Source organism: Solenopsis invicta, chromosome 4 (genome assembly GCF_016802725.1).
Source record: "Solenopsis invicta isolate M01_SB chromosome 4, UNIL_Sinv_3.0, whole genome shotgun sequence".
NCBI lineage: Eukaryota > Metazoa > Arthropoda > Insecta > Hymenoptera > Formicidae > Solenopsis > Solenopsis invicta.
In genome coordinates, this window is record NC_052667.1 from 22950120 (window position 1) to 22963617 (window position 13498).

Sequence of the window (13498 nt, forward strand, 5' to 3'; positions counted from 1 at the left end):
TTGATTAGTTAAAATAACATTCAACAAGATTTTTTTCGCATTAAAATCGTTCAATTGTTCAATTCAATTATTTCAACACCTTGCAACTCATAAAATAAAAATATAATGTAAAATTTTTTTAAATGTGCGAGTGAACTTTTTCACTCATTGTCAGATTTCAGTAGTGTGTCAACGTTAGAAAAATACGAGTAGCACTCTAGGATTAAACACCATTTGCATTATGTATTTTACTATATTGATTAATGTGTCGATACGATAAGAATTCTGTCATCACCAAGATATATAACTCCACCCTCCATCTTACGTATGCGTGTGCACGCACGCGTTCGTAAAATTCGATTCACATGAGCATGGCAAGAGGTAAAAAGTCACGTTCGTCAATCTCCGGCTTTTCCTTCGAGCCAGACAGTACTCCGAGCGAATCGAAAGATTAAACCCAGTATATATTCGGTCGCACTCGGTTCGACCTGATGTCTCGCAATTTTGTGATATTCTCGCGAGCGTTCGATTCTCACGTTACTCATTTCGGCGAGCCGGGGCGAAAAGAGGTACAATTTCTCTTTCTCTCTTGTAATTCTCTCTGCATCGAAAATTTGTCACTTCCGCTTGGCACTTTGGTACACTCGGTCCACGCGAAAGTCTCTCCACGAGCTACGGTAGTAGACCGTGGCCGGACCCGCGCGCTTCGTGCCGCACCGCAATTGAACCACTTAGCTACTTTGCGAACGTTGTACTGCTAACCACCTGACGCGTTCCAAATTAAATAGAGAAAAACCCAGTGGAAAGTTCAACTCGGCGGCCCCGAGCCGCGCTCCGTAAAAATAAAGCTTATTAACGCAAAGGGGGGTGGGAAGGAGGGAAGGAGGGATTCAGTTCTTCGCTGCCTCCGGGGGCGGTTAGAAAAACAGTAGACAGCGCGAAGTTTCTTCGGCCCCCGTCCTTAAAACTCTACGTCTAGATTACGCGTTTAATAATGTTACTGCAAACTTTAAGGCCAACTTCGATCGTTTATAACGCGCGGGAGCCGTCGTACGGACTCGGCGGCAATTTTCGTTTCAGCATTTTTGACTCTAATTTCCAGAATATGCTATCAAAGCTGTTTCGGCTGCGGGACACACCCGGCGTAGTAGTCACTCGTAAAACTTATATAAGCAAAGTTATAAGTGGATTTAACGTGGAGTTCTCGCAACAATGTAGATAGCAATTTAAATCCTACATTTATTTAGTACATTTGTGCCCATCCGTTTGCACGAGGCATTCCTGAATAATTCATTACAAATGCTAAATACTTCAATCGTAGATAGCAATAACATGACGTTTGTACTGGCAACAATAGTGATCCCGCTCAAATAAACAACGGTCGTTAACAACGGGATCCGCCGGCAAACTGCAATTTATGAACGCGCGCACGCTTTTAATATGCTATTTATACTATAAGCCATCCACCATAAATACGATAAGGAGTATCAAAATAATGCGACCTTCGGGCGCAACGTGTACATAAATATAATAACGCGCACGGTCAATTTCCGCGCGGACGTCAGGCGTGAAGGCGCGCGACGTTACTGCGACAGCATCGGCACTTCGCAGCCTGTCGTTCCGCGTAACGCGCCCGCGTTAACGTTAACTCCCGCTATGCCGGGGAATTCAATTACGAGATAAAACTCGGGAAGGGGGAGGGGAAACGATTTATCGCGCGATGGCCCGGCCGGATTATTTTGTAAAATAAACTCGTGAACGTACCGCGCCGACGACAGGCCCGACGACAGGCAGCCCACCACCACCCTTCGCACGCGGCATGCCGCGCGTGAAATCGCGCGTACATCAGCGGACGTGGGCCACTTCGACGCTACAATTATAATGAATCAGTTTGCAAATGGACGTAGGGTGTGATAGAAACGCGCGGCCGGATAATCGATAGGTTTGCCGAATGGCCGGTACCCGCTATACATGTCGAAACCGGGGGCCCGTATTTCAATCGGCCGGGAAATACCGGTGTGGCCTACAGGCCGCCAGTACCGATTGCCAATTCCGCACACGTACGCACGCATGTGTGCGTCCGCACATTTGTTAATTGTAATCTGAACAAACTGTTGCGATCGTAGGTACTTCGTTACTTCGCTTTTGCCATGGAGAAATGTTACTTAGAGATAATGACCCGTGTTCAGAGCGCGCTTAGAAAAGACATTAACGCGCTTTTTTGTCATTTTATCCTCGTTTTACGTTTAACGAACGACAAAGATGGAATGACAATAATATAGTATAAGCGGGTTTTGAATATGGGCCAAAAACTCGAAGGCACGGTCAATTCCGCACTGCAATTGAGACGATATTCGTTATTAGTTAATAACAATATCTTGATCTGAGATACTTAGAAACTTTATTACTTTTCTCTTGAGAAGAATCTCATTTGATATTTGACTTATTAAATAATGTTAAATATATAATATTATTAACAAATAATAAATTTTTAATAAAAGTTATTTATAAATACTTAATAATTATAGTAATATATAGTAGGTATATGTACTTTGTGTATAATATTAAGTTTAAAAAAAAACTTTTATGTATGTGTGTTTAAAAGTTTTAATTAATGTGATATTTAATATATACGAGAGTATATAAAGCGTTTAAACTATTATCTCTAGAACTATGTATTATATCATAACAGAAAATGTTCTAGACACAAGTTTATAATTTGATGAAAGATAAATAATAGTTAAATCAATTTTTGAGAAAATTAGTTTTTTAAAGCATACAACAGCCATCGCCATTTTTTACATAATTTGATAATTATGTAATTATTTTCCTTATAAAAGTGTTAAAATAGAATTATTGAAAAATTAATAGTTTATGAGATATTTTATATACATTATTCTAGTATATATTTTAACGTAAAATATCTTGTAAACTATTAATTTTTTATAATTGTATCTTAACATTTTTACGCACAAAACAATGAAATAAATTAATTGGTGTAAAGAAAACACATAATTGCTTAAAATTTTCCGGGATAATAGTTTGTAGTGATTTAAATACTTTTTCCTTTAATACATATAAAGTTGAGTTTAAATGTCTCTAATTTTTGTTTTAAGGACAAGAATTGAACTTACCAAATTTTTTTTTACAATAAAATAAGCATGTGAATTTATATTGCCTGTAGACAATTATAATTTCTTATAATTAATAAGTCTCCAAAACGACTGAATTTTTGAGATTCTTGCGATCGTTGCCTGCGGTTATGCAGCAATTTTGTACTGTTAGCTTCAATTATTATCGTATGGTATGCGCGAGCCGAAAATATTTGGTCGCGTGACTATCGGCAAATTTGCCAATCTTTAGCGATGCCTTTCCTATTATTTTCCAATTGCGAAGAATGTGAATCGCAAAATAAAAACGGTCCATTCGAAAAACAAATTGTTCTTAACAATCTGGTTTTAAAAACGGAAATACAAGCGTGAAGATTATTTTTTTGCAAAAAAAATTGATTTGTAAAACTGACTGTTCGAGCAATCTCGAGTTTGTAAACGTTATCGTCTATTTCATAAACCTAATTGTTACATCCGCAGTTTTTATATTGCAATGTACAGTCCACGGTATTCCAATAAACGCTCAAAACGCAAACCACTTTTGGGCTAACGTTTACTTACAATAAATTGGAAAAATTTTATATACTTTTTTACATTTTTAAATATAAATTTGTCAAAATTATCAGAAACGTTATTAATACAATTTTTATAATCAAATCTTAAATACTTGACGATAAACTTATTAATTACAGTCACAAATATATTGAAATATTTATGGAATTTATTTATTCATTATAATATTTATTCATTGTTTATTAAATTTTGTGAGTATATATTCTGAAATGTCTAATATATCCACGAGAGAAAAATTTTACAATACCGGTTGGTAGGTAATTGTAGTCCCATATTTACGTGCGATTATTATTTCTAGCGATTCTCTCCCTTTCTTGACCATGCGAGATCCACTAGTATTACGCAAAATGATTTATTGCTACGAACACGCGCAGAAAATGGCTCGCAAAAGTTGCGATTCGCCAATCGGTTGTCTACTTTTCTCCGCTATTTCGCGAGACGAATTACATCTCGTCCTTTTTTTTTTATACCAAGCTCGGTACTCGTGCGTGGATTTACGGTCGAGTCGAGCGCAGCATGGCAAGTGCATCATGTAGAGCCTTTTTCCGGAATATTCAAGACATCACGTATATTTCCTCTTCTGTGAAAAAAGCTTGAATATCGGAGGCTGTTATAATCATCCTATTGAGCTGACAGGCATAATTTTGAATTTGAACAGAACTGTTGCTAATCTCGATCTACAATGTTTTAGCATTTTTATTGGAAAAATTGTAATTATAAGTAATTAACTTGATTTCAGTTATATTTATAATTATCTGCAGGCTTTATTATATCTTTTAGAGGTAAATAATTTTTAGAATGCATGCACGTGTGCGTTATAAATCATTTTGAAATTATAACAAATATTTGTGTTAGTCAATGAGATTCCAAAATTTATTAAATTTATTAAATCTATGAAATGTTTTAATTAATAAAACAAAATTAATAAAGAAACATTATTACAACAACAACAAAATGAAGCATAACGAAAACGTTATTTCAAAAATGTGCAAATTTTCGTGAAAAATCTGGGAGGTAATGTGTTACAAATTTTCTAGATATTTTCCAGAAATTTTCTATTCTCAAAGCGCTTTTGTAATAGGGGCGCGCTTTCAGGAAATTACAATCTGCCTAACTATATACACACGCGATGATATGACGCTGCATAATGCATGTTCGCATTCTAATTATTATAATGCTTCGGGTACGCAAATAAAACCATGACGCACGACGTCCTCGTTATGTTGACGAGACAACCTTGATTGCGACAATCGTACATTCCAATCAGCAATATGAATTATTAATTTGTTCGCTGTGCAGGCGTAAGCAATGGTTATCAATCGGTTGATAAAACGTGAGGCTGTTTTGGGCAAAATCGCTGTACCCAAGCGTGGGTACATCCTATCCGTAATTAAAATTATAATTGTATTGATTTAATACGTCTCTCATATAATTTCGTCTCATTAATCGTTGAATATAAAACCATTAGAAGAAGGAAATTGGCCCATTAACGATAACGTGAAATTTTTCATAATTTTTGTACATTTGTGCTTATCGCTCGTGTTTTCGTATGTACGAAATTTGATTACGATATTCACGGTTGATGGTGAAATTTGCCTCTAGAGCGTTCTCTAGAGGGTTCCCTCAAACACGAGCTGAGGATCACGTCGGAGGTAAACCGTATAAACTCTCCTTTGTCAGACAGCATGCGACATTTACGCGCGCGCAGCGGAGGGGAGGAGGGGCGTTCGATCATGAGCGATTTGTTGAGGGTGCGAGCAGAGCGGGAGGAATAATCAGCGTGATGCCAGCAGTAATTAGTAACTCGCGCACGGCGCTGCGGAAATTGCCGCAGGCGGCCGCTCGACTCCCGGGGCTGGGAACACCCCGAAATACCTACGTATACACATGCAGTCGTTATCGCGACCGTTCGAAACGACGATGGCACGTAACGTAAGATCGGCGGCGGAGGGCGCGATTCCGATACGTCACGCGAGAGAGCGGCAAGTTTTAAGACACATGATAAAATTATCAGACACTCTCCACTCCTCCTTCCCCCTTTCCTCTCGGGCGTCTTTAAGTCTTATCGATATGAGATTCGTCGCTTTTATTGAAACACGTCGCTGATTCATTGCAGCACGTGCGTCGGGAATATTTATTGGAAAGCGCCGATATCGATTTAATGACGTAACACGCGTAATATTTGGAGCGTTAGCGTTGTACGATTTTTCACTTACCTCCCCTCTCTCCCTCTCTTTCTCTTCCCAAGCGTCTCTTCAAGGCATTCGTGCCATTGTTATAGCTCGAGAATGTGTTTCTTTTATCTCCCCGGAGTCGTGTACAGTATTGCCTCGGATACATCCTCGACGGGATTACGCTTTTTTCCTCGAAACACTCTCGATAACGACGTTTTGTCATTACCGGGGAGATTGCGCGAGGTGCAGTTTAACGACGTGCTCGTCTTTGCCGGCGTCCCAACATGATAAGATCGAATTAAATGGCTTTCTCTCTCTCTCTCTCTCTCTCTCTCTCTCTCTCTCTCTCTTCCCTCCGTGCCCGTTTGTCAATGCATCGTGGAAAAATCGCCTTCGTAGGTTCAACTATTATGATTCGATTCGTACGTAAAACACATTTTGTTATATAATTTGCACTACATACCTTTCTGATTTTTGATTCATTTTGTGGGATTCTCTCGACTCACCTTTCGTAAACCTGATTTTTTTTCCCTTCCGGGGAAAATTCGTTCCGTATAACATTCGCGAAACATCGCTTTATAATGTCCCTGTTTGTTTTGTGACGGTACATGGCTTTTTCATAAATAAAACGCGCGCGCATTATTTTCGCATACTTTAAAAACTTAAAATTATTCTTTGTAAAATACAAGAAATTAAATTAGTAGATTAACCATGTGAAACACTGTGAACTACGAGGGACAGAGGAAGGGAGAAGGGAGAGGGGGAGATTCTAAATGAGCTTTTTAACGTCCCGTTAAAACATAAAAAAAAGGAGCACATTTTTTTCCCATGCTCATTTTGCAACAGCATCCGCGCTGACGCGGTTGATTTTTAACTTCTAGCCCGCGCGCGCCCATAATATTCAATGGATAATTCAATCTCGTGACCCGGATTTTCATTTCGCCGGCGAATCGAGCCCCCGCGCCACTCGTTACCCGATAATCCCCGTGATCAGGGGCAATTGGAATCTCCTCGTACTTCGGGGCATCAGAAGTTATTACTCGCGCGCCTCTGTTACGAGCAGTTTATTTTCATTAGAGCGCGATATCCGCCGCAACGCCGCGGATCGCAGTCGTCACGTGGATCTTCCGCCGCATCGCACGCAGCGTCCCGGCTATTGACGATCGATAGCCGCTTAATAAGGATGCACCAACGTAACAATGTGACTGCCACGTTATTACAGAAATGTGCATATTAACGTCGCCTCCCGCTGAAACGCATCAGATAATTTACGTGGCGCAACTTTAAAGCAATTGCGCCACATGTGCATCATCATTGTCGCTTTATCTTTCTGAGTCGCGATGTAATATGTTGCGACATAGTTCTCGTGTATCTTCTATAATCAGCTCAGCTGTGTATCAGTTAATCGGCTTGAGCGCACGTCACTGCGTTTTTGCCGTAAACCACTATAAATTTGAAATGCGCCGCTCTTTAATGTATAATATCTATCAAATTCTCAAAAATATGAAAATTTATGTAAATAGTAATATCTTTTTAAATAAATTCAATAGAGAATAATTTGTTCTCGGGACTACAAAATGATGATGAGTTTTATTGTATTTTCAGAAATATTGTATTTCTCATATATTTTATACAGCTTTTTTTTAATGAATCTGATGAGTGAAATCCGGGCCATCGGAATTTTAGCAAAACGCAGAAATTCTCGCAAATTGAGTAATTATAACTTGTGGGTGGCTTATATTGTATATTTAACTTTTCATCCATTTGGACGGGAGTTTTCAAATAAACGCGGACGCTCGATTAAAATGTTAATCAATTAAAAGGTTTTCGATAAACGTAGAAAGAGTTGTATGCATAAAAGAATTGAAATACATAAAAAATATTTTCGGTCGGGTTACTTCTATTAACGTAAAATTTATTTATCGGAAACCTTTATTAATTTTGTAGATTCTTATTCATATATAATAGTTTATGTGTCTATCATGTTTTGTCAATAATTTCATATTTTGTATCGGAAAAAGCAGGGCAATACTGCTGCCCATATGCAACACAAAAGGAATAAACATGCATTCTTCCGTCATGTTTATGTCATGTATAAATGGGCTGAACTATATTTACAATATATGTATATCATACGTTATCCCTGCGTGTAATGTCGTACGGACAGCGGGCCGTTGTTGCCTTTGGTATACAAAACGAAAACATCAACGTTGACGATTCGGGACGAGGAAAAGTCTAATTGTGCCAGGTACAAAAGCGATCAGTCACCGGTTGTCATGGCGGTCGCCAAGTTTTCGTTCAGTACGCTGCCGCGTGCGCGGATAACGCGGCGTACTCGTGAAGATGGCTCTCCGCGTCGTGTCCTTGACCGCCGTACACCCCGCCCGAATGATCATTCTTCCCGGTGGTGTGTACCATTGCGTGAAATCCTTCCTTGTCCGCGTGGTAACTGACGACCCGAACGCTGCCACCTGGATCCTTTACGGTATACTCCCCGGACACGCTGTGTCCTGCGGAAAGGATTATCCGATAAGAGACAGAAAGGAGTTCCTTGATGCAGAGATTTCGAAATTGTAGATGGTTGTAGTAGGACAATGAAACATTATTCCGAGTGTATTATTAACCAGGGAATAGTCACTTCTTTTTGCGTCAGATCATCTGTTGTAATTTTTACACTCTAATTACCGATTATTGTTGTCAATTACATATTGTATATATATTCATTGTTCTATAATTTATTATAATAATATCTAAAGATATTATGTATATAGATTTAATCAATACTATTCTTTAAATAGTAAGGAGAAGCTAAGAAAATATTAAACATATGGAAGAGGCCCATTAAATAGCTTATGATAGTATTTTTAAAAATAAAAAAATTAGTTCATAAAACGCTTTTATATTGCGGATTTGGAATTATATATTTAAATGTTCGTAAAAAATAGTTATATATTAAAATAAAAATAAAATATATAATATCCATTTTATAGCAATTTAAACTAAGTCTAAGTTGTTGGCATATAATTATTTATATTGTGTTTGTTTTTGCAGATTACTAAAAATAGTTTGTTTTTATTATACTTGTTTATTATATAAATATGAAAATTATATATAAGAACTTTTTAATAAAAATAAAGTTTATAGAAACATGAATTTTTTGTATTGTATAAACATAAAGATATTAATAGCTTATAATACTTTTTAATTCAAACTTTATTCAAACTCATTAATATTTCGAGTTTACAATATAAACTTTTGCCACATTTAATTGATTTTGTAACGTAACCGATCATCTGGAATGTTTTTTACATTTCAATTAATTTCAACAGATCACTATTATGAATATATCAATTACAGCACGTTTCTATTATGTTTCAAAATTTTTGAATAAAGGACAGATATGGATTTTGAATCAGCAAAAAAAAATTAGCTGTGACGTAAGTTCTAAAATGAGTTCACAACTTTTTCTGACCTCAGGATTATTTTTATATCCTAACGTGACAATTCTTAGGTTAATAATAACCTTGCGCTATCAATAAATATTTTTATTGCAGAAAAAATATATTGCGAAGAATATTTCTGAAATAGTTTCGAAATTAGAACAATCCTTATAAATATTACGTGTTGATTTCTATTATTTCCTCGATTTTTCGATTGTTTTTTGTGTACGATAACAAAATTTTTAATTTATTTAGAAAAATATTTTGATAGAATCGCAATGTTTAGTTACGATACTGTATATGTGTACAATTCTAAATAATTTCAGACCTACACAGTTATACGAGGTAACGAAATATTTGATTTAACTTTACAGTCGTACCTTCACAACGAATTTTTTGGAGAACAAGTTTCGATGGGGAATGTCTTTCTCTTAAAACTTTTTGTATTCACGTTCAATATTAAAAACATCGTGACACGTTTAAGACTTGAATTAAAATTCCTTTTAAACCTTCGGAGTCTGCTCGAAGCAAAGTGCAGACGAAGGTTTCTCTATTTATTCGAACTCTTGAATCGTAATTCCCGACGTGCCTCTCACTTTCGCTTGTAGCTCAAAAACGAAACTAAACACTTTTCGATACTTTCGCTAAGGAAAAATTGATTCCAACTTGGTCAAGGAATGCATCTGTAAAGTTTGCTCAATTTTGGGGTGAGTTTATATCTCTACGTAGGACGCTTGTACGTACAACTACGATATCACACCGATACGGCGTTTGAAGCCAGTTTACAATTCCTCAAGTCAACTTTTCTCTGCTCAAAGTAAGAAAACGTAGTTCCAACTGAAGAGTTGACACGAAAGCTCTCTCTCTCTCGTGCGCGCGCGCGCTTGTATCCACACATGCACGTACGCACGAACATTCGCGTATTCTCGACGAGTCGGAGGGTTGCGCTCGCGGGCAGTCACTCCGTAGAAATGCAATTTTCTTTTCACCTGTAGCAATTTTTGCCGACGTCAGCCGACGTCGGAACGCCGAGCCACCATCGCCATGGTAGCAATCGGATAAACGACAGTAGCCACAGGTAGCCGGCTATTCAAAGACTCGGTTCTCGTCGTTGTCATCCCGCGAAAGTCACGAAGGCATAAAAGTGACTTCGTCCTTTTCACTCACCATCGCTGGACTCCTTCTGGCCGTGAAAGTCTCCGGTATGATGATCCTCGACGCCGTACGAGAACTCGTACTTCGGCTTCCCCACGTAGTCGACCGTGTAGCCATCGTGAGGGCGATGCTCGTGGTGAGTGAGATAGTTGTGCTCACCGTGATGGTCCACAGGTACGTGCGGCACTTTCACTTCGTATTCGGGTCCTGTCACCGGCCCTTGGAAATGCATGTACGAGCTGGCCAACGAGACATGATGATGATCATGGCTGTCCAGCGGTATCAGGCCGGCGATTGATCGATCGACCAGGGCGAGGCCGATGGTTAGTGCGACGGTGACCTGCGACACAAGAAGTTTATGTCGGCGGTGTCGTGTTGTCCGGCGACTCACCTTCGGCACGGCGGCGCGGCGGATGGGGGCTCTCGATGCTCCGATAGTTATCGATCACGGTTGTAAATAGCGCGCGTTGTGAACCGAAGAGTTCATTTACATAAGCGTTGGACATATTTACCCCGCGCGGGACTCCAGATTACTTCGTATAATCTCCCGGTCTATTGCAATTTTCTTATTTATGGGAAAAACATCGTTTTAAAAAAAAAAAAAAAGATTTTGTCGTAGAATAAAATCAAGTGAAATTGCCCTACGAGGGGAGAAGCAATTTAAACGTTTTTACACGTTTCAATGGCAAAATGTTTTTTTCCGCGCGCGCGCGCGTATAAACAGTCAAACAAATTGGGGTATTTCAAGCTAGTAGAATGTCCGACGAGTCGAAATTGCGTCGGAAATGTAACCGTGATCTATACGATCGATGTTGTCCGCGTATACAAACTCACTCGCCATGATGAAACTCGAGAAATTTACGATATACATCGGGTAGCGCGGGATGGTTCGTTGACCTCTCGTTTTTAATTACGGGGATCCCGAGAGCTCGATCGTCAATGTTCAAACCAACATGGACCAGTTCGGCGGAAGTGACTCGATTGAAAGAGCGAAATGTGGACGGGCGATTCATCGGGGGAACATTTCTTCGTCTTTGCTCGTGCGCTTTGTCAGTCTCCGCGTTTTAAACTTAAAGCTTTTCACTCGATATTCAAATCCTTTTAATCATATAGAATTATAGATTCGCGTAATAAGCAAATTACGCTGCCTTCAAATAGGTTGAACGAGGGGCGTTTAATGCAAAACGACAAGCGTAATGATATTCGGTAGATCATTAAAAATCAATTACTCAATTTTCGAGATATTAACTGTGCGCTAGATAAAATATACATTATGAATTGTAATTTTATTTTATGGAAATTCTGCGAAAACTAATACCACCTGCAGTTACTGTTTTATAATAATTGTAAATGTAAAATGCACGTAGAAACGCAGTTTGCATTTCTGCATATATATATAAGTACACGCCCCAAAGTTAGGAATATAGTGCAATATATGCGGAAAGAGATAGAATATGTGCATGTTAAAACGTACTATGTAAGATTTTACATGCACTCGTCGTCGAGTTATGAAACTTTTGATATCATGTGTATTTAACGTATCATTATCAAAGAGTCGTACGTAAATATTACATTATAATTCGCGCAAAGTTTGAAACGTATAATAAACAAGTTATTTTAGAGACAATTATCCACGGAATATTAACTCGATTTAAAAGCTTTCGTGCCTCGAGCATTAGTTTTCCTTACAATAGCGGCGTAACGCGATCGCTAAAATGTATAAGGAAGAGATGTATTCGCTCTGTAACACGTACAGACACACTTACGCCAAGAAAATAATAGAACTCTTGGCTATAAAAAGTCACCTAAGACCTCTGAGGTCTTGAGAAGATCTTGAGATTAGCCAGGTACAAAAGAACAAGCGTTTAATACAATTAAAGGGAAGCGTTTGTTACAAGTCGGAGCGTGCACTTTTTAATTTTCATGAAGCTCGACCCCGCAGAATCTTTACCCACCTCTCGAGCACGCGCCGCTGCGCTTTGAAACGGACACTGTCTTTCGCAAAAACTTACGTTTGCAACAATCCGGATGAACGAACTAATTACATCGAGTAGACTTAAATGTCAAGAAACACTTTAATCCCATTTTACATTCACGACGTTGCTTAGGGCGCCGACGAAACCGCGGAAGAGCTACTTTTCCGCCCCATTCCGAATTATTTATCTCGTCGAGTCTTCCCCCGCGTACGTCACCGGGCCAATTATATATGCGTAATTACTGACAATTTAGAATCCCCGCCGCCCTTCACACATTTCCTTCTTAGCCCTTTTGCATTTCACTCTCTCTTTTCGCTTTCAATTTAATTTCTCTCTCTAGCTCTCTATGTGTCTCGCGGGGCTGTTCTTTAACGAGCACTTTCTCCGATCCGCGTCACTTTTCCTTCCTCCGCAACGAGTTTCGACACTCTACCTTGAAAGTCATCTTCACCATTACGATATTTCAGGCGGCCAGGTGAGAACTGCAACTTACCAGCGTATTTTCTAGGCTTTTATACCGGCACGCTCTGCATACACGCCGCTGCGCATACACGCGCGTGCATCCGCGCCCGGTTCCGGTTCCGATTGCTTATGCAGATGTCCATGTGAAGATGCACTTCCGAGACAGGCGGACAAACGTCGCGCGGAGACGTCAAAACATGCAATTATTAATAAACGAGGAAGTAACTAACAATGAACTTTAGATAAATTGGCAACAAGATTAAGTGCACTACAGCTTCACTCTCATTTGAGACTTTAAATTATGGGGTATTCACAGAAGTAAACAGAAGAAAGTTATATTTTAAGAAAAGTATTTCACCAATTTGAACGTAGCGGACTGCCACAGTCATTATACGGAAACGAAATGAAAATCGATGTTTATGTGAAGGACAAATTGTATATAGAAACTTGGAATCATTTATACAGAAATTGGATTTGAAATAAGTTCCTTTAATGCGTGTTGAAAGTGTAAACTTCAAATTATTATAACTAACTCGTGTTTATTTACGGAAAGAACAATTTTACTGAAGTTAGATTGAACACAGATCTGAAAATAATTTTATTCGAAAACTATCAAAATAACATAAAGC

The 13498-nt window shown here is 38.6% G+C and overlaps 1 protein-coding gene and 1 long non-coding RNA gene across 2 annotated transcripts in view; one reads left to right on the forward strand and one right to left on the reverse strand.

The window, feature by feature from the left end:
• LOC113004111 overlaps positions 1-13498 on the forward strand; it is a 147078-nt gene that overhangs the window by 35128 nt on the left and 98452 nt on the right. The gene's annotated exons all lie outside the window — the stretch shown is intronic.
• LOC105194937 lies at positions 7435-12908 on the reverse strand. The gene is made up of 3 exons (XM_039448866.1): positions 12841-12908; positions 10444-10771; positions 7435-8346 (listed from the first exon to the last, which is right to left on the reverse strand). Exons 1-3 carry the CDS (start codon positions 12859-12861, stop codon positions 8135-8137), a joined length of 561 nt encoding a protein of 186 aa, XP_039304800.1. The 5' UTR covers positions 12862-12908; the 3' UTR covers positions 7435-8134.

What these genes read in the sequence shown, in the direction of transcription:
- LOC105194937 (XM_039448866.1), bottom strand. Translation starts at nt 12,861, where the DNA reads ATGGTGAAGATGACTTTCAAG. An exon ending in TGGTGAAGATGACTTTCAAG is followed by an intron (nt 10,772 to 12,840) that starts GTAGAGTGTCGA and finishes CTTGTGTCGCAG; the next exon opens with GTCACCGTCGCACTAACCAT. An exon ending in CCAGAAGGAGTCCAGCGATG is followed by an intron (nt 8,347 to 10,443) that starts GTGAGTGAAAAG and finishes TCCTTTCCGCAG; the next exon opens with GACACAGCGTGTCCGGGGAG.